Here is a 25,657-nt window from a genome sequence, read left to right as displayed (position 1 = left end):
TCTCTCTCTCTCTCTCTCTCTCTCTCTCTCTCTCTCTCTCTCTCTCTCTCTCTCTCTCTCTCTCTCTCTCTCTCTCTATCTCTCTCTCTCTCTCTCTCTCTCTCTCTCTCTCTCTCTCTCTCTCTCTGTCTGTCTGCGCTGTCTCTCTCTCTGTCTCTCTCTCTCTCTCTCTGTCTGTCTGCGCTGTCTCTCTCTGTCTCTCTCTCTCTCTCTCTCGCCAAGTGCATGCGAAGCGAACATGCGTCTCATGCAATCTGTGGGGTAAAAGAATTCTGCGAGTTTTTTTGTGCTTCCAGGCTGGAGGAGGAGCGCTGACGCGTCAAGGTCGTGTTTTCAGACGACCTGAAGCTCCCATGGAGACATCGCCTCGTCCTTCTGTGACGGCACGTCTCGGCGGGAGCAGCAGCAGCAGCTTTCCTGACTGCTGGGGAGGCCCTTTGAAGGAGCATAAGCTTCAGCAGGAGGGTATGACACTCAAGGCAGCTGCCGCTGCGCTTCTGTCTGCCATTGACTGCGTCGCTGTCGCTGCTTTGAGGGCGGAGCGAGTCACCCGTGCAGCAGCTGCTCGTGCCGCAGCGGCGTCTGCTCGTGCAGCTGCTGCATCCGCAGTGCCTTCTGCTGCTCCCGCAGCAGCAGGAGAGGCAGCGTCGGAAGAGGACGCTGTTGCCGCTGCGAAAGCCTTCGTGCAGCAGTCTGCAGCGGAGCTCTTAGAGGGTCTTATTGAGGAGAAGCATGCGCGACTTCGTGAGGAGGCAGCGCTTTCTTCTTCCTCTCTGAAGGAACTAAACGAATACGACACACGGTGCGAACTGCGGCGGCTGCTGCAGCTGCAAAAAATGCTCGGTGTCTCGCCTTCGGCTTTGTTCTTGCAGCAGCAGCAACAGCAGCAGGCTGAGGAGGAGGAGTCGCTTTTTTCGAAGAAGAAGAGGGGTGCTGCGTCTGCAGCAGGTGCAGGAGGAGCGGGAACGGGAGTTGCGAATGCTGCTGCCGCAGCAGCAGCGTTGCAAAAGAGGCGGCGGCTCGAAGAAGAAGAAGGGGCTGCAGTTGCGAGAAACTGGAACGAGGCTGCGGCTGCAGAAGCAGGAGAAAAAAATATTCCAACAGACGCAGACGATGCGCGTGCCTTGCTGGTGAGAACTCCGCGAGCGCTCGCAGCGCCTCATGTTTTGCATCCCCCAACACCAGCACAAAATTTTCTCTTCGGCATGCCGCTGGAGCCGCCTGCCACTGGGGCCCTTTCGCAAGTGCAAATGCAGCAGCAGCAGCAGGAGGAGCAGCAGCAGCAGCAGCAGCAGCCAGCCTCTACGCCAGTCTTTCCGCGTGTCGCTGCTGCAAAATACCCCGGAGTTGCGCAGAAAAGAAAACAGCCCTTGATGAGCCAGCGATACTGCGCAGCTCCTCCTTCTCTGCCCTCTCCAGGAGTCGCTGTTGCAGCGGCTGTGCTGCAGCAGCAGCTTCAAGCGCCTCCTTCGTGCGTTGCAGTGCTGCTAGCCGATGCCACCGACTTTGTAGTCGTCCACATGCAGCGACAGCAGCAGCAGCAAGGACTGCTGCCTCTAGCCATTCCTGCGGATGCCTCTGCAGCAGCAGCAGATCGGCTGCACGCTGGCGCGAAGCGGCAGATCTCAAGCAGTGACGGCTCCGCAGCCGCAGCAACTGCCGAGGATGCTGCTGCTGCAGCCAACACGAAGGCTACAGAGTACTCCGTGCAGCTCTTGGCAGAGACACTGCAGCAAGCCGTGCAGTCTGCTACAAGGCCTATGCAGCTGCTCCTCATGCGACGAGCCGCCGCAGTTTTCGCTGCCTGCAGCCTCCATGCAGACACCAGCAAGAAGCAGCTGTACATCCTGCTGCGTCTGCTGCAGCAGCTCAGTCCGCTGTTCGACTCCGCGGTAGAGCCGCTTGCAGCGGCTACGGGCAGGCAAATCGTTGCCGAAGAAGAAGCAGCAGCAGCAGCAGCTGCTGCTGCTGCTGGAGTGCTTGCTGGTCAAAAGGCTGTCGCCGCTGCAGCTCTCACCGCAGACGCGCGACGGCAACAACAGCAGCAGCTGCTGCAGCAGCTCCTCTTCCTTGACCTCTCTACAGAAGCAGAAGCTCTCGCACCCTTTCTCGTGACGGCTACAAACGCAGCCAAAGCCTTCTCAGCCTTTGTCTCCCTGGTCCGTCCTCCAAGCTTCAGCTGAGCTGCTCCTCCAGTCAACTCGCAGTCGAGGCAGAGGCAAACGCAGCAGTCACAGCGCAAGCTAGGAAAAAATATGGCCTTCCATATGAAAGTGTACTGCCTGTACTTTTTGGTGTGTTGTATATATATATATATATGTTGTATATATGTATATATATATTTGTTGTACATGCGTGTGTTGTATGTATGTGTGTTGTATATATATAAATATATATGTTGTATGTATATATGCGTTGTATGTATGTATGCGTTGTATATATGTATATAATTTTGCACATGTGTGTGTTGTATATGTGTGTTGTATACATATATATATATGTATATGCGTTGTATATATATGTGTGTTGTATGTATATGTGTGTTGTATGTTGTGTGCGTATGTATATATGTGTTGTACATGTTTGTGTTGTATATACATAATGTTGTATATATATAATGTTGTATATATATGTGTGTTGTATATATATAGTGTGCTGTATATATATCTATATGTGTTGTTTATTTATAATGTGTTGTATATATATATGTGTTGCATATATATATATATGCGTTGTATGTTGTGTGCGTATGCATATATACATGTACAGTTACCTCCATCGTCATCAGTCTGCCCTGCTCCTCCCCGTGCATTTATAGGCTGCGAAGAGCAGCAGCAACAGCACCAACAGCAAGAACAACAGCAAGCCCAGCAACAGCAACAACGGAAGAAGCATGAGAAGCCGCAGGAGGAGCAGCAAGAGCAGCCAGAAGAATCGTGGATAGGCTTGGCGGCTGCTGCTTCTCTGGCACGTCTTTTACGAGGACTGCAGGCAGAAGCGGAAGTTCGACTGCCTAGGTGTTTGCTTAGTGCTAAGGGTAAAAGAAATTCCTTTGCACAAAGTTTAAGCAGCTAGAAGGCTGTATTATGCCCTTCGTCGAGTTGCGTTGTTCACCGCACAGACTTGCATCTCTTGTGTTGGCTTGCTTCCCTCCCCGAGGCTTTGCGACACACTTTCGCTTTTTCTTGGATCGCACAGCCGTCAGACGGCCGACCTTTTTTTGAACGCCTCTCCTGCCGATTGATGCTGCTTCTGCTCTGCTCAGGCTTGCAGTTTTTGCAGGCTGTATTTGAAACCACAGCGCAGTTGCTTCTTTTCCGCCAGTCGGTACGTTGATTGCCTTCCTGAGCAGCGCTAGTTGAGCAGCAGCAGGAGCAGAAGGAGACGCTGGAAGGTGTGTGCGGCAGCAAGCAAAGCCGCCAGCTTCTCCGTGTGGGCTGTGGCGAGCTTGCATGTCTCCTTTCTGCAATTTGTTCTGTCTGCGCTTCAAACTGCCGACTCAGGTGCTCACACCCCACATGGATGTCTTCTTGTCTGTGGCAGCAGCCATCTTGCAAATGGAAGTCGAGTTGCCACGCCTCAAGTTGCCGAAGCCTCTCCTTCGAGGTGTGAATGAAAGCTGCTGACGCAGTTGGCGCTGCCTCGGTACCAGCTGAGAAGCCGTTCCCAAAGCGTTCCTTCACTCTCCAGCCTCTGCTGCTTCGCATGTGGCGACGCGAATGCGTCAAGAGAGTGTGGAAGACGCGGCAGGAGAGAGGCGTGTATCCCCCCTGTAGCCACTCCCTCTCTCCTTCTCGAGATCTGTGCGGTGCATGCTGGCTTGCTTGCTTGCTCCTGCTGCTGCAGCCGTTCTCTCCTTCTTGTTTTTAACTTGCTCGTCACCTCCCACCTTGCTGCTCTCTTGCCTGAAGGCGCTAGTTAGGGCACATGCTGAAGCCGCAGACAGCACACAAGAAGCGCAAGACAACGCTGCCGAAGAAGAGAAGCTCCACGCCGAAGTGCCAAAAGCGGCCACGGCAGAGGCAGCAGCAAAACTCTTCTTGTCAGCCCTCCTCAGATACATTCGACATAACATGGTATGTTTCCTGCTACTGCTGCGGCTGCTATTGCTACTCCTGCTACTGCTGCTACTGCTACTGCTACTGCTGCTCCTGCCTTGCGGCAAGCGCTCCCCGGCAAGCGCTCTACAAAAAATATATATCTGCGCAAACTGCAGAGAGGTGCCCGCTGTTTACTGCCACTGTTACGTTCACTCAGCTGCCATGTTCTCCCATTCTCACTAGCGCATGCATCATCATCTTCTCTCCCCGCGGGTGTTGCTGGTGATGTTTGCTGCTTTTGACGCAGATGGAAGCAGCACGCCTCTCAGCTCAAGAGGAGCTTGCCGAAGCTATTGGTCCTCTTTTCGGGGGAAGTGCCTCCTCAGCTTCTCCGACAACAGCAGCATCAGCTGCCGCTGCTGCTGCTGCTGCTGCTGCTGCCGCCTCTACCTACAGTCCCCACGACTTCAGCAACAACGGCAACACGCAGCAGAGCAGCAGCGTCTCAGCGCCTTCGCAGGCGGGAGGGGGAGAGGCGCTGACCACTTCAGGAGTAGCAGAAGCGTGGCTTCAACGCGGCAGTTTGAACTCCCGCTTAATACGTCCTGCTGTAACTCCCCAGCTGCCACTGCACCATCAACTCGCCGTAGCCAGTCCTGCAGCGCTGCTGCAACGCGACGAGCAGCTGCAGCACGTCGCTGCGGATGCAATTGCTGCTGCTGCTGCTACCACGCTCATAGACAGCGGCGCCGCTGTAGCCGCAACGAGTGATGCTGCTGCGCTCGAAGACACCGTCTCTCGCCTCCTGCCACGCAAGGATCTTAAATGCCCTCGTTCTGCTGCCGCTGCTGCCTTAGACCCACTCGTCGCACAGCAGCCGCATCTGCACGCCCACAAGCAACAGCAGCAGCAGCACCTGCAGCAGCAAGAGATGCAGCAGCAGCAGCAGCAACAGCCAAGCCAACCTGCCGACGTCCCTTTGCAGCTGCCTGCAGCCGCCAGTCTGTCGCATGTCTCCATGAGGCAGACGCTTCTTCTGCAAGAGGAGGAGGAGAATCAGCAGCAGCAGAAAGAGATGCAGCAGCAGCAGCAAGAGATGCAGCAGCAGCAGCAGCAGCAACAGCAGCACCCCCATCCGCATGCTGCGTCGCATCAAACGCCTCTAATGCAGCAGCAGCAGCCGCTGTCTTCTCCCGGCTTGTTGCCTCAGCAGACGATGCCACTGCCCGCAATGCCTGTGCAACAACAGCAGCAACAGCAGCATCTGCAGCCGCATCACTTCCAACAGCAACATTTGCAGCAGCAGCAACATTTACAGCAGCAGCAACACCATATGCAGCAGCAACATCAACACCATATGCAGCAGCAACACCAACACCATATGCAGCAGCAACATCAACACCATTTGCAGCAGCTGCAACAACAGCAGCAGCAGCAGCACATGCAGCCAGGGACTGTAAGGAGCTCTCCATACCCCCAACTTGTTGGCTATGATGTTAAGCAGCAGCTTCTTGGTCCACAACACATGCTGCAGCCACAAACACTTCCCTTCGCTGCCGCACCGATGCAGCAGCAACACGTGATGCAACCGCAGCAGCAGCATGCAGGACTGCAGCAGCAGCACATGATGCAACCACAGCAGCAGCAGCAGCAGCAGCCACACTTGCAGCAGCTAGAGCAGCAGCAGCAGCCACACTTGCAGCAGCTAGAGCAGCGGCAGCAGCCACACTTGCAGCAGCTAGAGCAGCAGCAGCAACCCCCAGACAGTGAGGAGCCACGATCTCATCTTGCTTTTGATTATTCGCAGCAGCTAGGTGCTGCAAGGCCTACTTTTCCCACCCTGAGTGCTGCTGGCAAGCCTCCCGAGCAGCGGCAACAGCAGCATGCAGGACTGCAGCAGCAGCAGCAGCAGCAGCAGCAGCAGCAGCAGCAGCAGCAGCAAGCACCGTGGCTTCTGCAGCAGCACTTTCCGCAGCCTCAGGCGGCATATTCTTCCCCGCAGCCAACTGCGGCAACCTGGCAGCCTCAGCTGCAACAGCAACTGGGGTTGATGCCTCCTCAAGTGCAGCAGCAGCAGCTGCTGCTGCAGCACCAGCAGCAACAGTTGTTGACAGCTGGCCAGCAGCAGCAGCAGCAGCAGCAGCAGCAGCAGCCTGTATTCAGGCAGCAGCAGAAGCCGCATCCAGCTGCACCGCGCCTTGCAGCAGCGGAGACTTCGGGGAGCACTGCAGCAAGTGTAGCGACAGCAGCAACTGGAGTAGGCAGCGGTGTGGCAGGCGTCTGTCGGCGAGTGTCGTCAGCAGTAGCACAGCCAGCAGCAGCACGCCTCGAAGAGCATGAAAGCGATGAGGAAGGAGAGGGCGTCAGCGATACCACTGCAGTTGCTGTTGGTTGCATCGGCGCACTTGCAACGAATTCTCAGCTGTTGCCCCTTTTGCGTCCTCATCTGCCTTTACTTACCGAGGTGATGACATGTGCAGCTGCTGCCCTCCCCCGACGCTAATTTCTGCTACGGATGCCTCGCGTCTTGTTGTTCTGCTGCTGTCTGCTTGTTGATGTGCATTTGTGCGGCGAGCTTGGTGCAATAATGGGAAGGGAGCTTTAGGCTGCCGGTTTGAACGCTCCTCTTCTCCCCCCGCTTTTTGCACCCATCTTCCTGTTTTCCGTTTTCCTCCTTCGCCTGTGATTCAGCTCGCGTGGCTTAGAACACCGTTGAGCAACACTCTATGGGCCGTAGTGGGGGAGTTGCTTCTGCCTGCTATAGAGCAGCAACAGCAGCAACAGCAGCAGCAGCAGCAGTCAAGCCTCTCCCCGTCTGCACTGAGAGCGCTGGCGAGTCTGGGTGGCTTCCAGGAGACCCTTAGCGTTCGCAAGGTGATCAGCAAGAAGGCATAAGTGCGTCATGGATTGAGGCTGCGCATGCAGCGTCTACAGCTGCACATGCATGAGTTTCTGTTCTGGCTGCCGAAATCGCTGCAGGGGAGGGAGGCGGCAGCCACAGCGAGCTACGTGAATGCAGCCGCGCAAAAAGAAAGCGCAGCAGAGGGAGTGGCTTTGACTAGAGGCTCTCACTTGACGGTGAGCCCAGAAGTTCTTTCCCGAATAAGGGAGGCGAGTGCTGCCGTAGATACAGCCCGTATTTATAGATTAAAGCGGCGTTATCTATGGCAGCAACAAGAGCAGTTGCTGCGTTGGACCCTATCCTCCACTCGAGGCGGCGGCTCGAGCAGCACCTAGAGAGCTAGGGGTACTAGCGCTTACAGTGGAACGGAAAAAGTAGCGTCTAAACACAAGCAGCAGCTGACAGGTACTCAGCTACTGCTGCGTTGGCAGTGGCAGCGGGTTGGAGTTGCTGCACGGAAGCAGCTGATGTAACATGTAGGCAGCATTCGCGCTGCATCCGGCAACGCTTTGGCTGGAAGGCCAAGAAATCTAGCCATCACGGTGCTCGCACTGGGTTATAGCAATAGCTGCAGCAGCAGCAGGGGGAATCACGGTGATAAGCCAAACGCCCTGCAGAGTTCGATGCTGTGGAGGAACTGCCCGTGGCTGGATAATACAGCCCTCGGATTGCAAATCCGAAAGCAGCAGTAACCTTTCATTCTCCTTAAGGTAGCATTTGCACGTGCAAACGGATCTTGCAGGATCCCTTCCCACCAGTGCTGACAACTGCGATTTGTAGTTGGCGTGGAAGCCGTGTCTAGACAGCTTCTCCGCTGCGGTAGTGTCGGCCGCGAATTCACAGGCCTTCACCGAGATCCTAAGCGACGTTCTTTCCATCCTCTGAAAATGAGTGCAGGTCTATTGCAGTGGCTTGCTGCACCGGCAGCAGTCGCCCGCTTGAAGGCGTAATGTGATTGCCATGCAGATGCCAACCAGCTAGAAATGCGGCAAAACGAGGTCCGCTTCCTCTTCCCCCCTCTCCCTGCGTAACGCCCGCATCGAGCACGCCGCTTCGGAATTCCTTCAAATGCCTTTCAAGCGGTGCGGTGTATGTGTGTGTGTGTGCACTGCACTTCGCGGCTCTAGCCAATGCAAGTCGTGGGCCTCACTCTTTATTCACCGAGGAGGAAATCGCCTAAACGGCCGATTATGGCACTTTTATTAGTTCATACAATGAATGCAAACGCTATAGCCGTATCTTCCACTTGTATTGGTTCATACAATGGATGCAGAAGCGGTATTTCTACTCCGTTCAATATACTTGACGCCACCTGAGAGAGAGCGAGGTTCCGTCCGGGAGCCCACAAACTGCGCATGCGCGCTCTATTTAGCCCGTGAATATATCTATCTTCTCAAAAAAAGATTTTCTTGTTTTAGTGTAGAAGTGCAATTCAGATAGAGCACTGCCTTCGATGCTCGCCCTCCCCCTCTCCACGGCGAAGGACAAACTCACTCAACCCCACAGCCATGAGGCCCTCCCTCCCTGCCTTCCCACATGTTGAAGCGTTTTCCATTGAGCCTTTAATTTAGTCGTGTGCCGCTTTAAAGGCCGAGCGGCAATACTGCACGGCTGAGCCGCCCAAGTGGCCACTGCGCTCGAATACGGCTAACGTTCCCCGATGCTCAGCATCTCAGGCTCCCTCTTGACAGGCATCAGCAACACTCTCAGCAGAAGCAGCAGCGACCCTGCAATTTGAAAGGGGAGGCGGAAGCTGCAGTGTCGCTGGCGTGAGAGGATCGTTAGCTGCTGCTGGCGGCAAAGCCTACACGCGTGCCCTTCATATTGTTTGAGGAGCCCTCCCCCCTCTCCCTCCTCTGCACTGCCCATAGGCGGCAAAACGCCTTGGCACGTTCTGTCGAGCTGAATTTGGCCTCCCTTTCTCAGTGTGCCAGCCGCCAAGCAAGGCGTAGTATCGACGTCAACGAAAGAGCCACCTCAGCCTCCTTCCTCCTACGCTGCACAGGATCGACTCGTCACGCTCCTCCTCAGCGATCATTTGACGCAGGAACGTCGAGAGGCGCATGCACGACGACGCGAATACTGCAGAACGCATGCGCGAAAGAAGGTGGGGGAGGCCCCTCGAAATCCCGCAGTGTGCAGCAGAGAGAGCCTCAAACGGCTTGTTTTTTTGAAGCACAAACTTCCGCACAGGAACTAAGGAAACACAGCCCTATTTCACGGCCTGGCGCGGCGAAGTGTATACGCAACACGCGGGAGGCAATTGGGGTGCAAGCGCAGAAGAAGAGGCAGTTCGTGGGGAGGCGATGGCTCAGGTTCCTTGGGAAGTGCTTTCTCGACAGCCAGTGGAGGCTTCTGCTGCGCTCAAGCAGTTGCGGCTGTGCTACCGAAGCATCCGCAAAGCTGCTGCTGCAGCCGAGGGTGCCGCCACTGCTCAGGGAGTGTTGCAGCAGGAAATCCTTGGCAGCCTCAAGACTGCGCATGCTGCTCTCAGCGAGGTGCTGCTCGCTGAAGCGAAGGAGCCGGCTGCAGAAGCGAGTCTGCGAAGGAATGCTTGCTTCGAGGCAGTACGCATTCGGTAAGCGCTTGCATGCAGGTGCAGGGCGGCAGGGCTGCTGTCTAGCCAGCTGTACAGGTGTGTCTATTGCGATCCAAGTGCATGCACCATGTAGAGAGGAGGGAGAAGGGCGAAGACAAGCAAGGAGGGTTCCTATATCTGTCGAAGGAGCCTGTCTCGGGGTAAAGTGGAGGCAGGAGTGGTGTAGCTTAGTGCCCTGTAGAGACGTGGGGATGGTTGTTCTGCGTATTTTTTGGCGGGGAGCCAGCCGTGTCTCTTCAGCTGCTTCATGGTGGCTTGCTGAAGCTGTTCGTGTGCACTTGCTGCTGCAGAGGATCGGCCGTACTTCCGCCGTGCTTCTGGCAGGTCGCGCGCCTCGGAGTGTACAGACACCTTATGGGGTTTCTTTTCAAGTGAGGGCCGTTGGAGAGCACACGTAGTAGGATAGGGAGAGCAGGGGTGTCGGCGTGGCTGCTGCGACAGCAGTGGCGGTGTTGTAACTTGTGTGCTTGCAGACAGCTGTGCGGGGGGTTGGGGTGGGGTCGGAAAGTGTTTGTTTGTTTCAAAACATGCGCATGGCTTGGTGGAGCGTGTTGCGTGTGCAGATTCGTGCCTGAACTTGACGGGGTGTGGCTAGCCTTCACGGAGACGCGACCAGCAACCCTTAGCAGCTACAGCAACGTCAGCAAGCACAGCAGCAGCAAGAGCGGCAGTAAGGGGGGAGCAGCCGCCCTCGGCTTTTTGTTGCCAGATCTGCACAGCAATGACGGGACGCTTCTCCTGTCCGTGGAGACAACAGCGCTCGTCTTTACTCCCAAAGTGGGAGACCTCATCAGTGAGTTTGGCCTTATCGTCAGGTGTGCTGGCGCCTTGGCCATAGAGGCGCCGAGGCTGCTTACTGTGTCGGTGTGTGTGGCGTTCGTTGAGCGTCTTTTAGTTTCCTCGCACTGCGTTTTACCAGGAGCGCGAGCCCAGAGGCCCCGCCTGCGCTGCTAGCTCTATGTGACACTGAAAGTTGTGGCAGGCGTGTGCAAAAGGTCTGACAAGAAGGGCTCCTACGTGGTGTAGTACATCCAGGAGACTCGCATCTTGTCTGACGGCGCCTTGTTGTCTCGCAGCGTGTTTAGCCCAGACGGTGCGTCCTGCAGTTGTGCGACTGCTGTGGCTTGGTCACTTTACCGCCGTCGTCCACCGAGAGCATCTAGGGGCAAGATTCCACTATCAAGAGGTGCGTCTGGAGGCAGCAGGAAGAAGAGCTATGCATGCGGGCACGCTGCAGCAGCAGCTGCGGCTGCCGCGTGCTGTGCCATCATTTCTAGGCGCTGTGCCGTCAGACCCTGGTTGCGCTGCAGGAGTGCAAGGCGTACGTACACCACAAGGACAAGAGCCGCCGTATCGAGGATAAGGCGTTCGTTCGCATCCACATCATCGAGTAAGGATCGCCGTCTCCGCACGCAGCAGCTGCCGCAACACCAGCGGCCGAGTCGTGAATGGTATCAACGGTCTCCTGTGCGTTTCGCGTTCCTGCCTCCGTTGCTGCAGGGTTCCAAAATCGCACAGTGGAGATCGCGTTGCCATACGCGGCTCTGTGTTAGCCCGCGGCTCGGGGCCTCTTGCTCCTGCTTCTGTGGCAGCAGCGTTAAAAGAGGAAGCTGCAGAAGCAGGAGACGGTGCTGCGGAGGAGCTGTCGGGCAGGGGATCTACCCAGCGGCGCTCCCTGGCCACGGCAGTGACAGCAGGAGAGGACGCTGCACCTCGTAAAAGACGAGAGAAAGGCTCTGTCGCCGCCGGCGCATCAGCAGAAAGGCGTGCTAGGGAGAATGACGGGGACTAGCGTGGAAGCAGTATTATGGCGGGAGGGAACCCCACTACGAATTATCGCTGATGCCCTTCGTGCCTGCCTGCCCTTGCTACGTTCTCGTGCCTCGGCTGACCCCCTGAAACGACGGCATCTGCCGAGTAGAGTGTGGAAGCGATCACGGGCTGCCTAAACGCGCTAGTATGATACCTGATTACGGAAGTGCATCTAGTAGCTGTACGGCTGGCAGCGCATCGGGGCAACATAGCGTCACGAGTCAGTGCCTCCCACTGCCCGTCTGCCGAAGCGAATAGAGACGGCACACGCCACATTTCTGGCCCGGTGCTAAGAGCGAGCGGTGTCTCGCTGCAGGCATGGCCTCTAGTGGCTTGAGGAACCTTACACGCTGGGGCTCGCCTATTCTCCAGGAAGAGGGACGGGAGTCAGTGGCGTGCGGGCAGACTAAAGTTACGCTTCCGATTTCAACGGTAGTTTATTGTTGGGGCTGTGCTCTTCCTGTGGAGACAGAGCTTCTCTTCAGCCAAGAAGGCTTCACGCCACCAACTCAACGGCCTTCAGTCCAGATCCGGCCTCAGGCGCAGAGCGTTGTGCGGTTTCTTATAGGGTGCTCGAGGGAAGATAAGAAACAAACACCACGGTTGTTCTCTACGGAGCGACACCTGCACTCGCCTCGCGTTGCATCCTTTTTCCTGCCAGTGTACGCTCTAAGTGGTGGCGGCAAGGGGGTGACAACGCAGGAGGCAGCCCATGATCGACCGAGACCACGGGTCCATAGAGCTCCTCAAAATGACCGCATCATGCTGACAGCGCCTCAGTACACAAATCCTGAAGAGTCGCCTACCTGAACTGGTGCATACAAGTAACGAAGGCTCAGATAACTGGCACGCATGCGGGGAGCTACAGGCGCACGGTGTAGGCTGCACCAGACAAGAGTGGCATAGGGGGAGTGCTGGGACTGTCAAGCGTCGTCTGTGCCTCTGCAGTCATATGAGCAGCGCAGCCCCTCGATGATGAGTCATCCTTTTCCCCTGTGTGCTCCCATCTGGCGTGGTTACATGCAGTGTCACTCCTGCTTCACACAGCACCGCCCTCACAAAAGGCTTTATTGCGGACTACAAAGGCGGTGCCTGCGGTTCCAGAGACAAAAAAATCGGACAAGAAGTCTCTAAGGAGCAGAGCTCGAGAAACTGTGTGTGCGCATAATTCCGGATGGCCAGTGGGTCGCTCGCTCGCTAGAGAACGCCTAAGGGACCTTTGTCAAAATTGTCTTTTCTGCCTCCCAACCGCTACTTTGTCTCCTCGGTTGACTAACTATTCATAAGATATCTCGATCTGTATGCAGTTAAGCCACCCAAAAGTTCAAAAGGCAAGCGAAACGCCCGTGGCACGCGCGCATCCCAGCACAAGGGGCACATACCACAACGTGCTTGCGCTGGAGCCCTTCATGCGCTGTACTGCCGTGCAAACGGCCAGCTTCCGTCTCTAATTGCAAAGGAGAGTTGATATGGCGAATTTTCTCCGCCCGATCCTCGCTCAGGAGCTCAGCACGCTGTCTGTTGCTGCATCGCGCGAACCGCCGGCTGCGTGGGCCCTTGTGGCCCACACTGTTGCTGCAGGCTTATAGGCTGGCACTTTGCGCGTTCATGCCTTCTTAATGGGCGGCTATTCGGCAAATCCAGTGCTTAATCTTTGATAGGAAGTGTGTGCACCTTCGGGTATTACTGGTGTCTCTTAGACTCCCCACATCTTGGGGGTCTCCACAATACAACTATCCTCTGCCCCTCGATCCCAGTTGTTGTCTGCCTGGGCTACGGGGTCCAGCCGCTTCGTTTGTTCTTGCACCCCCTGCCGCTTTTGTGGCGTCATTGAGCAAGGCTTGCCTGCCGCCAGTAGCGGCTGATACGTAGGGGTCATTCGCGGCTTACATGGATCCTCCACTGCAGAGTAGCGTGACAGAACGGCTCCCTGCTGAGCACCTGGGCCCTCTCGGCCCCCTGGAGGCATTCCTGTGTACACTACGCATCTTTTAGTGCTACGTTCCCCCGTCGAAGTCGAATTTTGCTGCTTGGGGTGCCATTGAACCCCATCAGAGGGGCCTCTGCCCGCCCCTCAGGCAACGCGGGTTTGGGACCACACACACCCTTCGAGAGAAGAGCAGCAGCTTCCGTGCATGCGCGTTCATGCTCGATCTGTCTGCATCGCCTCGCTCGCCGCATCGTCTTGACTAGCTGTGTGCGCTGCCCCTGACGTTCCGGCTGGGGGAGGGAGCAGCTCCAGATCCTTCTTTTGTGGGGTTAGCTGAGGCTCCTCGCCATCCGATCTGGCCTAGTGGGAGCGGAGCACTCCCCAGCCTGCGCGATTGTTCATATTATCTGCCGCTCCCACCTCTCAGGCAGCGTCTGTCTCTGTCTCTCTCTCTCTGGGCGCAGCGCTGTGTGCGCTGTTTCCCGCCATGCCTCTTCGCTGGCGGGAGTAATTGAGCGTCTGGCTAGCCGACGGCCCGGGGCAGGCGGCTAGCTGTCGCACTGGCTAGCTGCCGCAGTCGCTGCATTCGACGCCGCCTCGTGCGAGATGAGCAGCAGTGTCTCGGGTGAGCATCTGCACGGCGCCGAAGCACCCGCAAAAAGCCAATCTCACTCGATTGTTTTGCACCGAAAGGATGCCCGCAGACAGGCAGTCCGTCTTAGGGGCCCCCCCGGGGGGCCCCCCGGGGGGCCCCCCAGCTCCCCCTCCACTGGGAGTTCTCCCTGCAAGCCTGACTGACGCCGCTCCGGCGAGCGCCTTCTCGGGAGTAGACAGCAACATGAGCAGCAGCACAAGCAGCAGAACGGGGTGTCTGTACCCCTCGGGGGCGGGAGGGGGCATCTGGGGAGCAGCTGCTATCCCCAGTGCTCCCCTCCTGGGAACGCAGAAGACGCTGCTGCATGCAAAGAAGGAGAGACTCTCGCAGGGCACTCAGCTGATGGTTCCTTACTGGACGCACCGCCAAGTCATCATCAATCCCCTCGTGGAGGAAGACACTTGCGTGCCCTCCTCACAGGCTTCCGACTCCATGGGCTTCTTACCCAGTGTAAGTTTGCGTTCTCCTTCCGAGCTGGCGGCAAGGACGGCAGCCAGCGCGCGCGGAGACTGAGGGAGACGCAGAAAGGGGCCTTCTGGCGATAGAGACAAGGACCCTTGGTCGAAGAAAAGAGGCTCGACACACGCCGTCGCCATTCCCGCTGCCGTCGCCTGTGTCTGTGTGTTTGCTGTCTGTCGCGCTCCTGCGGCGGCTGCTCTTCGCAGATGCTCTACTCCTGCTGGCAGTTCGTGTCTCGCCCAACGAATCTTTGGTTGATGCTGACGTACAGCCTCTCGCTCATCCTGTACTTATTTAGGGACAAAAACACAGTCGTTCTCCTTGAACAGCTGCTGCTCCTCCTGGGGGCCCCCCTGCTGCTGCTGCTCTCCTTCGCCGTCTTCGCTGGGCTTGCCGTTCAGACCACCAGCCGACGAGAGGCGATTTCAGCGTACGTAGCTAGCTAGCTAGCTAGCTAGCTCTTGCCGCCAAGAGGAGAGGCTCCTGCGTCCTCCCAGGCAGGAGCGCCTTAGGGCCGTTACCATCTCACGCTACTTTCCCCTAGCTCACACCTCTCGGAGGGAGAACGAGAAAGAGAGAGAGAGAGAGAAACATGCACATAGCACTTGCGTTTTCTCTGTAAAATTGTCGCTATCTCTCGTGCTTATCCCCTTGCCAGAGACCGTCTGACCTGCCCTTCCCTCTGGCTTCCCTTCTCTTTTCTTTCCTGTGTTTTCCTCCCTCTCTCTCTCTATTCTTTCCTGCATTTTCCTCTCTCTCTCTATTCTTTCCAGCGTCTCCCTCTCTCTCTCTTTTCTTTCCAGCGTCTCCCTCTCTTTCTCTTTTCTTTCCAGCGCTTCCCTCTCTCTCCTTTCTTTCCAGCATTTCCCTCTCTCTTTTTGCCGATTTCTCTCTCTTTTTCGCCCTTCTGAATATGCCTCCTTGAGCCCTCGCCTCGACCCTTAGGGGAAACGCTTTCCCCACTGCCCCTCTTCCACTGCACCGCGTTGGCGGTGCTGCGCTGTCAAGACACCTTGCTGCCGGTATTTGCTTCAGTCAACTGCCTCCACGAGCTGCAAGGCTTCGGCTCATGCGTTATTTCACCGGCTTTCCTTGGGGCTGTTTGTCTTTTTTGTGCAGCACCATGTCCAGCGCGTTCACCTGCCACGTGCTCGATGGGAGAGAGCCCGTCCTCAAGGAGGTCAGCTTCGAGCAGAGGCGAAAGGAGGCCGGTGGCTGTGCAATCTACTGCCCTTCTCCTCACTCTCTTTTCACGAGCACACACACCCCTGTTGCCTTCTGCTGCACCCTCCCGCTGCTGAGTGTATCTGCCTCGATGGCCTTCTGCCGGGCAGCTGCTCCACAAGACGTTGGCGCTCTGGCCGCTATCGCCATCGTGGAGCCTTAGCTGGAGCTTGGCTGTTTCGTCTGCACCCCAAGTTTGTATTCTTGAATTGCGGAGGACACTATGCATGCAGCAGACCCCCTCACAAGAAGGAGGAGGAGTTGTATTGCGTGCCTCTGACTCCACTGTGCAGCTTCTTTATCCCTCAGGCAGTTTGGGGCACTCTCCGAGTGGGCAACATCGTGCGGGTGCATTCGGGAGAGTGCGTTCCAGCGGATCTGTTGATTCTCACATGTGGCAACGCCGATTCGGCAATTCTGGATTTGCGAATGATAGACAGCACGACGAGCTTCACTAGGCGAGTCTCTGCACTTCTACGGCCTCTTGTGCTCCACTACTAGAGCCTGCATCTCTCGCACCCCGCTGTTGCGTTCGCGCCTGCCCGCTGCCTTAGGCAGGTGTCTGTACGCCGCTCTGGCGGGTGTCTGTACGCCGCTCTGGCGGGTGTCTGTACGCCGCTCTGGCGGGTGTCTCGGGATTTTTTTGTGATCGATCCCCGTGTGCCTGACAGTGCCCGCCTGCCCCCTTACGCTTCGTGACCGCTCGCTGTGCGCACCGACGATGTTCCCACGCTTCTAGGGCTGTTCCAGCGCAGCTGCGTCCTCTCTGTGTGCTGCCCCCACTGCTGCAGGCGGTACTGTGTGCGAGATACAAAGACGGATTACTCGCTGACGGCGCTCGCTGGCTTACGGGGCAGGGTGGTCTGCGAGGGTCCTGCCTACAACTCGCCTCAATTCAAGGGCACTATACGCTTCGACGCTCGACCCCGAGGGACGCGTATCGTGGCAAGCAACGTTGCTCCAAGAGGTGTGTTGCTCAAGAAGGGTTGCGGAGGCGCTACTCTGCCGCCTTGTGAACACGCGGCGAGCATACTCCGTTTGTCAGAGTGCGGCTAGTGGCGGAGGGGAGGGGCAGCTGTTTGAACTTGCATGGCTCATGGGAGCACGGCAGTATTCTTGTTCCCGCCCCTCCATCTCCTTCTCTCGCCTCTGATAGAGGCGGAGTGGTGGCCTTTGCTGCCAGTGGGCAGCTGCGTCTCGGCTTAAGCTGCAGTGCTGCCCCTTGAGCGCTTGCTGTACTTCTCCACTCACGCGTTGGGATCCCTCTCTATGCGCCTGTGCGCGCTGCACATCTTTAGGGAGTATTCTCCGGTGGACCGAGTGGATCGACGGCGTGGTGTTGCATGTCGGAGAAAGTGACGCCTTCCGTCAGCCCCGCAGAAGCTGCAAGAAAAGAGGCCGAGAGCTCGAGTCTGCATGCACAGTGCTTGTGGCGAGCTTTGCCCTGGTGATCTTCCTCCTAGGAGTGGTAAGCCACCAGTCTCAATTGAAGCAGATGTCGCTGTGATTGGCAGTTTGCCGTACGATCTCTGACGACGTTTGCGACCATAGAGACGCGCCTCGCCCCCTGTGTGTGGCGAAGTTCATAAGTCAGACTCTCTCTGGGAAGCCCAGGTTGCCTCTTTCTGTATCGAGTCCATGCCAACGTAGTATAGACTGTCGCAGCACCCCACTGACTGTGCCTTTTCTAGGATGCAAATCGCAGGATGTCAGGGTTGGACGCATGAGAAATTACCCTAAAGGGCTCTCCGCTTGGCAAAAATCCGAGGCAGGAGCAGCGCCTGTGGTCAGTCTCGCGTACCAGGCTGGTGCTGCGCGTTTGACAGTTACCAGTTCCGCTGTTTGTTTCCTCAGGCACTCTTCGTGCTGAAAGGGCTGGTCAAAACGAATGCTGGCTTGAAGTTCAGGGTGTCAAGCTACACAGTCCAGCTCGCGCAGTGTCTCCTGTTATTGTCGTGCGGTCCTGTCGCCTTGTCTTTCGCGCTCGATCTCCTGAAGCTCCGACGCAAGGAGAACCTCATGCGGCCTGCAGGCGCCTTAGTAGACAAGTGCAGAGAAGGGCGTGGCAATGAACACGCGACAGCGCATGCAAAGCCTCAGCAGGCTCACGAGGGATGCCTCCAACAAGCCCCTCAGCGAAGCCAGCAGCGTCGCTACCCTTGGAGCAGAGAGAACTGTCCCTCCGAGCTCTACGGCCAGCTTGTGTGCCCCTCTGCCATTGAGGACCTATCCCGGATAGACTTTTTATTGTTTGACAAAGCTACAACTGTTAATGGCCATACACTTCGTCTCCACGGAGTGTGCGCGGGGGGAGTTACTTTTGTGCGGGAGCGCGTCGAAAGAAAAACAGGCAGCCAGTACAAGGCATTTGAGTGCCCGTCTTCTGACCTCGACAAAACTCGTGCTGCGCGTCCTCGCTGTTTCAATGTGTCGCCTTCTCGAAAAGCACGAAGCAACAACGCCAGTAACCCTGCGGGGCATGCCACGACCAGCGATAAGGAGGCTGCGACTCCCGGCAAATCGCCAACCTCCCCCAGCAACGGGATACCGATGTTTGATCATCATACAGAGGATATTGCAGCTATCGAGCACTACTACAACACTCACAGAGACGAGCGGAGAAGGCTGGAGGTCCTTGCCCAGGTGCAACCCCAACACATGCGAGTAGCGTAATAAAAAGAGTTTCTTTTCTGACGTGGGCCGCTAGGAGCCGCTGCAAGCGGCTGCCAGAAAGGGCAAGCATCTTGCTATGCCACCTTCCACACGCCTAGAACCGTGTGGCTTGACGTGGTGCTTCCGCAGCTTGCTTCAATCTGCCACTGTGCAACCCCATCCCCATCCAAGCGGATCTGCGAGGGTAACTCGACGCTTCAGAGAGGGCGCTGCTGCAATACGGGCTGCTTTTGGCGCAAACAATATGGAGGTCTACCCCTCGCGCGCACGCGTTTGCATGCTTTCGTTAGGCGGTTGTGATTCGGTGGAGACTTCAGCTACTGCGCTGCCATCGTCTTTTTTCCATTCTTTCTGCCTGTGCTGCGATGCGTCGCCAGAACGGGAAGCCGCGAATGAAGCTGCATCAGCCGCAGACGTCCACAGGGCCCCTCTAGATGTCGATTTTCAGGTGTGTATATGTCTGTATATATATATATGCGTCTCTGTGGGCCTTTCAATTGCAAAAAAATGGCCTCAATGCTTTAAAGACGTGCCTCGAAAGGCCTCTCAGAAACCTCCGTTGCTGGCGCTCTTCCCCACACCCACGTCCCTCCCCGTCCCCCTCCCCGAACTTTTTTCTTTACCCCTTGGGAGAGTTTCACGAGGCTGTACTGGGTGGCGTGTCTCGTGCGCTGGATTGCAGTCAACGCTTCCCGAAGACGAAACAACGCTAGCGCTGTGCTGTGCGCTGGGCTACAAACCGGTCCTTCGCCGAGGGACGCAGCTGCACATTGAGCATTCCCCTGCCAGCATGCCAGACTGTGCCTGCCAGCTGCCGCATGCATCGCCCGCATCGGCACCCCGTTTCTCCAAGGGGATGGCGAGTTGCTCAGGCCGTCGGCTAGCAGGATGCGCAGCCAACGCCAGCTGCTGCTGCTGCAGCGCCACCTCCCTTCAGACGCTTGTTGAGGCCGTCTTCGGCGAGAAGCTCTGCTCCGCGAACAGCGACCCCGTGTGTCTGGTGGAAGTCGTGGGAACGCATCTCCCCTCGCAGCGTCGACCGCGTCTGTCGTGCGTTGTCAAACCCATGGGGCATCGCTCTGGTGCCTTGCTGGTAGTTCGAGGGCCGGCAGGCGATGTTGCGAAGCTCTGCGAGGGCAGTCGCGATGCGTTTGTCGAAATCAATCGGGGAGGTGGCCCCTTTGCGGGAGCCTTCCGTTCCAGGGGAGTGCCTGCTGACAGCGAGCGCAGCAGCCTCGATGGCAGGGGCATCAGCAGCAGAGCACACGACGAAGGCGGATCGCCTGGAACGCACGCGCGCGAAGGGAACGGCAAGAGTCCGACGGCAAACGCAAATGCCGCCCATGTGCGCGAAGTGCTGCTCGCAGCGCAAAGATTCTCGCTGGAGGGCTGGCGACCTCTTCTCTTTGCTGCACGGGCCCTCTCTGCCGAGGAGCTAGCGCTGTACATTCAGCTCAGCGAGGAGGCTTCCAATTCGATGTACAGGCACGAAGAGCGATACGAGCAAGTCATCACGAGCTTCGAGACGAATCTGCACGTGCGTTTGCGTCCCCTCCGAAGAGCTTTCAGAGCCTGCGCTGTCGCTGGCAGTGCCTTGATCGACCTTTCGAGTGAACTCCTTGGGAAGGCCTGTGGGGGCTTTGCTTGTGCTGGTAGAGACTCTTAAATCTGGAACGGGCTACAGTTTTTCCCCTGGCATGCGCCTGTTCAGAAGCGGGGGAGGGGAGTTTGTACTGCGTGATGTGAGCATGGTGTGTGCGTGTGCAGCTCGTCGGGTGTGTAGCCGTAGCAGAGGAGCTTCAGCCGGGAGTGCGTGAGACTCTAGCCACCATCAGGGAAGTAGGCATTCGGCAGATAATGCTAGCTGGCGGAGACAAGCATGTGGCTATGGCAGCTGCACAGCGCTGTGGACTGTTGCCGTCGGTGGATTGGAGTGGTGATGCGAGCAAGACAGCGATGCAGGAATCCCGCCAGTTCCGTCCCTTAGGATCTCTAAGCCATCACCATGGAGATCTCACACTTGATGATGACGCTGCCTCGGAAAAGACCGACTCCGGGGACGATTATCCGTCTCAAGTCGACGAAGAGCACCCCAATCAGCCCCCAGCCTCCATGCAACCGTGTCGCAGATGCTATGAAAAGAGGACCACCAGGCAGCCGTTCGCGGATGCTGTACACCTGCAGGGCGAAGGCTTTTCAAGTGTATCTCAGGGATGCGAACCAGCAGGATCTCTGCATGGTTTAGCGACGAACGCACCAGCCTCTCACTCTCAGTGGGCCGTAGCGGATGCGCAACACTTGTTAAAGCGTTGCTCAGCTGAACTCACCTACCTTGCACTGAAAGACAGACGGCGACTTCGCCGGAGCACCTCTCCAGCGTTCTGGTCGTGTAATCACGGGATCGGCATACCGAAACTAGGCCTACTGAAAGTAGCGCAGCGTCGGTTCCCCCTCATTGGAGGGGAGGGTAAACGATTAGTGGAGGTTGGATCCTTGCGCGGCATGCCGCGGCGTTATTTTAAAAGGCACAAAGACTGCACTTTGCACCGCAAAAAGGCGCTCAACAAACGTGTCGGCTCAGGGCGCTCGTCTGTCCTCTGTCCAAGCGACATATCGCCTACGGGGGAGCACAGTGTGAGTCTCTCCGCACTGTCCGCTCGAAAAAGACTCCGAGTTGCACGTTGCTTCCTTCGCGTTTTCGAGGACATGTGGCGCCACGCAAGGATGAACGGCCAGGGCATTTGCCTTCTTTCTGACGCAACGTCGCTGTCGTTCTTCCTTTCGCATAAATCGCTGCAGGTAGGTCTCTCGGATTGCTCGCCTCTGGGCACACAAAAGTCTCCAGCAGAGAGGACAGGTTCATCGGTTTTTGTCGCGGCACAAACGGCGTGTGTGCTTCGAAATCTCTTCGAGTGTGGTCAAGCTGCGTTGCGGTGCGCGTGCAGGGGCTTTTTGTGTATGCCCTTTGTCGGGCAGACTTCAACGTGTGTGCCGAGATTCGGGGTGACTTGAAGCAGCAGCTTGTGGCATGCATCAAGAAGGCTCTAAAGCCCCAACCTGTGGTTGTTGCACTTGGCAGCAGCGCCGAAGACGCCGCCATGATGCGCGAGGCCACAGTGGGAGTTCTGGTGCTACAGCCTCGGACAGAGAGTGCGGTCGACGTCTCTGAGGCAGTGGAAGAAACAGCTTGTGCGCAAGGGAGGTTCGAATCGGGGGAGTGTGAGACGAGAGCGACAGCCGTCGGGCAGCTCGGCAGGCCACTCCACGAGACTGCCAGGAAGACGTACGGTAATTTGTTACCGCTGCTACCAGAAAATGAGCCGGCAGAAGACAGAGAAAAGCCTCTACGCTGCCCGTTGAGCACCCCCAAAAGCCCTCAGGCCTCGTATGGTCAGGCGACATCGCTAGATCTTGGCGTAAGTGGACCTTCTAAACAAGAGTCTCCCTTGCCGCGTCAGCAATCGTTGACAATATCGGAACCTTCGCAGGTGATGCGTTCCGCCAGGAGAGACAAGCGACGCAGCGGCAGGCACTCGACACGTGGATACAGCATCTTCGCCCCTTACATGCAGGCTGCATGCCTGTGCAGCAATAGCGCGGACGTGGTGCTGGCCTCATTTGAGTCCTTGCGCCACCTGATATTCAAAAAGGCACTGCTTGAGCAAGCGCAGAGCGTGCTGCTTGTAGACCAGGTTGTCTACTCCACGAGCCTGCTCTGCACCTTTGTCTTCGCAATGCTTTTAACCAGCCTGGTGGATTACAGCGACGTCACCAACTCGGTGTACTGTATCTGGTTTTCTCTCCTCGCCGTCATGGCGGCCTGTTTTATTGGACGTTCAATGACCGTCGCCCTAGATGACGAGGTAGGCGTGTGCGAGACACACTTTCCCCGTTTCGCGCGATAAACAGCAAAGCCCGTTTGCGGCTGCATGCGAAGCCTTCTGGCTTCTGCACTGCAGCATCACCCAGACTCGAAGTGCAGGCCCCCCCGTATGCAGAGCATACGTGCTGTGCTGCTGCTGAACTTACCTGTGGCCTTGTGTGCGGTGTGGTCTGCCCATTTTCGCCCTACACAGCGAACACAGTCTCTGTGCTATATGTGGCTGAGCCGCCGCAAGATTCTCTGGTGGAGGCGATGCCTTTGGACAGCTGCCGAGGGCATGGCCACTTCACTCGTCGTCTTCCTCCTGGGGTACTACTCCGTGGCTGGTGGACTCCGCATGGGAGCGCTGCTGCACCTTACCGACTTTTTCCTCGTTGCACTTTGTGTCGGTATTGTCTTCCGACCATGGCTGATCGCCATCAGCACAGGGGGCCGCCTTGCCCGAATGCGCGCGATCAACAAGGCCTCCCAGAGCCTGCGGCATATCGTGTATCACGGTGCAGCGATCGCAGGAAGGCTGCATGGCGATCGGAGGAGCTGTGGGTGCTCTGCGGACGCTATGCGCCCTCTTCTTCTTCAAACGATCCCCTTAGACCGAGGCTTGTCTTGCCGTGGGAGGTCTAGCGAGGAAGCTCTCAAGGAGAACTGCCCCCCGGGGAACTCTTTAGCTCGGCCTGCAATGCCAACGGGCAGCTGTACAGAGGCCGTTTCCCAACAGGTGCACACCGTGGATCGTTTCTCAGCCTCTCTCGATATGATTGCTATCCCTTACAGCTCAGCTGAAGACATGAAGATGTCTAGCATGTCCGTTTGGATCGGCTCCTTAAGGGCAAACACGGAGACGGAACGTGGCCTCTCGGCGAGCTGCGACACCCAAGGCGGGCTAGCCAGAGCTCCCGGACGGCTTTTGCGGCTGAAGATGCGATTCTGTGCCAGCCTAGGGCTTTGTGTTTTGCTCCTGCCCGTTGTTGCGCTGATAATCGTCCCCTGGCTCATATTGTTTCTGGAGAGCATGCTGTCTAAGGGGGGCACCAGCGTTGTGTCGTACCTTCGACTCATGCCATACAGCTTCCTAGCATGGTGGCTAGTGCTCATTCCCTGCATCATTGCCACCCTACTTCTGGCAGGCATCTTCCGGCAGTTCAGTACGCTGCTGGGCCCCGAGACGGTACTAAAGGCCACTGATGATGCATGCTTTGAGGCACATGCTGCTGCAGCCTTGGAGGGCGAAGCAGATGACCGCATGCAGGGATTATTATCAGCACAGAATCAGCCGCCGCACAGGCCTTTCACCTCTGTGGATTCCAGCAAACGGAAGGCAGCAGCGGTGCCGCAGCATGTCTGTGAATTCTGCTGCAACATTGACGCTTTTGACGTGTCAACCCTGAGGCAGATAGAAGTCAACAGGGGATCGCCTGAAGCACACGGTAATCAGTTGGAGGTGCAGCGTTTGGAGAAGCTGAACTTGCATGGCAGCCATGTGTTGCCACGACACACTGGGGTCCCTAGAAGCACTTTCTGCGCTCACCACAGGCAACAGCATCTGCTGCTTCTTCAGAGGATCGCAGCGCGACTTCCACCTCCACTTCGCTTCTCCTTGCGAAACAGCGAGGCAATTCGTCATGCTCTCTCCTTTTATCCCAGCGCGAACGTCCTTCCCCGCTCGTCAAGGGCTATAACAGTCGGTAAGATTCGGCAGCCGTAACTCTTGACCTGCTCGAAAGCCCTCTGCGCATCCGCGTCTCTTGGTAATCTCTGTGCTGCGCTGTGCACGTATATGTATTTGTGGTTGGTGTCGCAGCCTCAGAAAGCCCAGTACTCACTTCCCCACCCTGGGAAAGCGCATGGCAGACAGCGGCCTCGGGAACGAATCTTTTGTCAGTTATTGGGATGACAACAGAAATCGGCGAAGACGAGCATTCACGGCGAGTTCTCTCCGAAACGACTAGTTTGGAAGTTGAAGGCAACATGGTTGTGGATGATGAATGGTCGTGTGACAGTTCCTTCGACGCTGATAGCGAACTTGAACCTGCTGCCTCACTTGCGCCTCCTGCGGTGGGAGATAAAGCGGCCACAGAGCAACGGGCAAATGAAGCGTTCAAGGGCATTACGCTGACGTTTCGAGACCCCTACTTGGAGGCAGACTACCAGGTCGCGCGTCACAGGGAATTGCTGCGATCCACCATTGTTTTTCGCACCACACTTATTGTTTTGCTCGTGTTATGGCTGACATTCACCCTCGTCGCGATCGCTGTCCAAAAAGACATCAAGGGCCCGAGGTCGCTCAGCGAGTTTCTCCTTTTGATTCTACCCACCATACCCATTATTATACTTTTACTTTTCACCTTTCGCCATTCCTTTGCCAGTAGATTTGAGCTCATCGTCAGCGCCTCTGCTGTAACCTACATCATCCTGCAAAATGTGATTGATTACAAGCTGGTGAGCTAGCTTGCGTAAATGCTGGGCATCTGTCGCCCCTCAGCACCCTCATAAGACTCCTTCTATGTCGCAAATCTCCACCAAATTCGTGCATCGCCTTGAGTGCATCGGGCTGCTGCTTTTCTGTGCCTTGTATTTGACTTCTGCAGTCCGCAGATGGAATAGATTGCAGCTTGGCTCTAATCCTCGTGTTTGCCGTGATGCTGAGGCTTCCGTTCAAGTTGGCCACGGCAGTAAACTTGCTCTACGTTTTTACAAGCGTATTGCGTTACCTTCTTTCGTTTTGGAACCAGTCATATTTCTGCCGTCTCGCGTGTGCAATTTCGCCTCCTCGTCTTCTTTTCCCCGTCACCAGTTCGCGCTGTGAGGAGGGCTTTTCTCTCGATCGGCTGGGCCGCTGCATCCCAGCAGACTCAGAACTGCATCAACTGATGGCTCCACTCAAGACACGGCAGGAATTGCTGGCTGTTGCAGCGTCGTACGACACAGGCTTGACCCCGGAGGAAATTCTGAGTAGTCGGGAGCCTCGGTGTCTGTGCACTTGGCAGCTTTTGGCCTACATCCCTTGGGTCCTAGGGCTTGTGGCACTCATGGCATTTGGCGGCTATCGACAAGAATACAACCAGCGGAAGCGCTTTCTTCTAGACACTCAGGCATGCCGCATGCTCCAATTGCCGCAGACAGCGTGCTGAAGCAAACTCTAAGCGAGTAGATAACCATGTTCTTTGCATCCATTCTCTCCCCTCCCCTGCAAGTAGTGGAGGCGTGAATGCAAGCCGATTGCATGATGTATTACTGAGGGTCTGCTCAGGTTCAAGCAGCGCGCATGCGCAGCAGGGAGATCCTAAATACGATGCTACCGTCCTTCGTTGTGGCCAAAATGCTCTCTGCGGCGCACAGAGACCACAGGCAAGTACATTGTTTTGTTCCCTCGTATTCGTGAGCTCTGAAGAGGCCTCTGGTGATGCTGAAACGTATGCTTTCGTACACATGTGGCTCGTTCAGCGCTCCTAGATTAACCGATCCATTTTGCGTCTCAGG

At 56.6% G+C, this 25,657-nt stretch overlaps 3 protein-coding genes across 3 annotated transcripts; all 3 read left to right on the top strand.

Moving 5' to 3' along the window:
* Positions 1-296: 296 nt before the first annotated feature.
* LOC113147418 (polyglutamine-repeat protein pqn-41-like) lies at positions 297-7,892 on the top strand (the record flags this gene model as incomplete). Its single annotated transcript, XM_026337963.1, has 12 exons — positions 297-930; positions 1,045-2,159; positions 2,770-3,037; positions 3,266-3,327; positions 3,504-3,606; positions 3,847-4,076; positions 4,348-4,974; positions 5,155-5,999; positions 6,276-6,504; positions 6,732-6,929; positions 7,020-7,176; positions 7,798-7,892. Coding segments are annotated over 12 exons (4,563 nt in total), but the record flags the coding sequence as incomplete, so codon positions are not given.
* Positions 7,893-9,005: 1,113 nt separating this feature from the next.
* LOC113147417 lies at positions 9,006-12,942 on the top strand. Its single transcript, XM_026337962.1, has 7 exons — positions 9,006-9,102; positions 9,181-9,520; positions 10,105-10,334; positions 10,618-10,727; positions 10,852-10,931; positions 11,042-11,129; positions 12,856-12,942. Exons 1-7 carry the CDS (start codon positions 9,006-9,008, stop codon positions 12,940-12,942), a joined length of 1,032 nt encoding a protein of 343 aa, XP_026193747.1.
* A 1,035-nt stretch (positions 12,943-13,977) lies between these two features.
* On the top strand, positions 13,978-25,630 carry LOC113147416. The gene is made up of 19 exons (XM_026337961.1): positions 13,978-14,427; positions 15,931-16,028; positions 16,413-16,588; positions 16,920-17,089; positions 17,204-17,407; positions 17,476-18,264; positions 18,424-18,478; positions 18,585-18,587; positions 18,672-18,742; positions 18,977-19,096; positions 19,262-19,514; positions 19,599-19,831; positions 20,062-21,093; positions 21,240-22,165; positions 22,427-23,604; positions 23,979-24,328; positions 24,554-24,616; positions 24,766-25,269; positions 25,301-25,630. Exons 1-19 carry the CDS (start codon positions 13,978-13,980, stop codon positions 25,628-25,630), a joined length of 7,005 nt encoding a protein of 2,334 aa, XP_026193746.1.
* Positions 25,631-25,657: the final 27 nt, after the last annotated feature.

Source organism: Cyclospora cayetanensis, unplaced genomic scaffold (assembly GCF_002999335.1).
Source record: "Cyclospora cayetanensis isolate NF1_C8 unplaced genomic scaffold, CcayRef3 CcayRef3_contig_216, whole genome shotgun sequence".
In the NCBI taxonomy this organism is placed as follows: domain Eukaryota; phylum Apicomplexa; class Conoidasida; order Eucoccidiorida; family Eimeriidae; genus Cyclospora; species Cyclospora cayetanensis.
Note: the sequence above shows the minus strand (reverse complement) of the source record. Positions and strands in the feature narration are given on the sequence as shown.

Bases quoted from the DNA above. Each gene is read 5' to 3' on its own strand.
- LOC113147417 (XM_026337962.1), top strand. From the start codon at position 9,006: ATGCACGACGACGCGAATACTGCAGAACGCATGCGCGAAAGAAGGTGG. The intron at 9,521-10,104 runs GTAAGCGCTTGC...TTGCGTGTGCAG, and splicing joins TTCGAGGCAGTACGCATTCG to ATTCGTGCCTGAACTTGACG. The intron at 10,728-10,851 runs GTGCGTCTGGAG...GTTGCGCTGCAG, and splicing joins CAAGATTCCACTATCAAGAG to GAGTGCAAGGCGTACGTACA.
- LOC113147416 (XM_026337961.1), top strand. From the start codon at position 13,978: ATGCCCGCAGACAGGCAGTCCGTCTTAGGGGCCCCCCCGGGGGGCCCC. The intron at 22,166-22,426 runs GTGCGAGACACA...TCTCTGGTGGAG, and splicing joins CTAGATGACGAGGTAGGCGT to GCGATGCCTTTGGACAGCTG. The intron at 24,617-24,765 runs GTGAGCTAGCTT...TGACTTCTGCAG, and splicing joins ATGTGATTGATTACAAGCTG to TCCGCAGATGGAATAGATTG.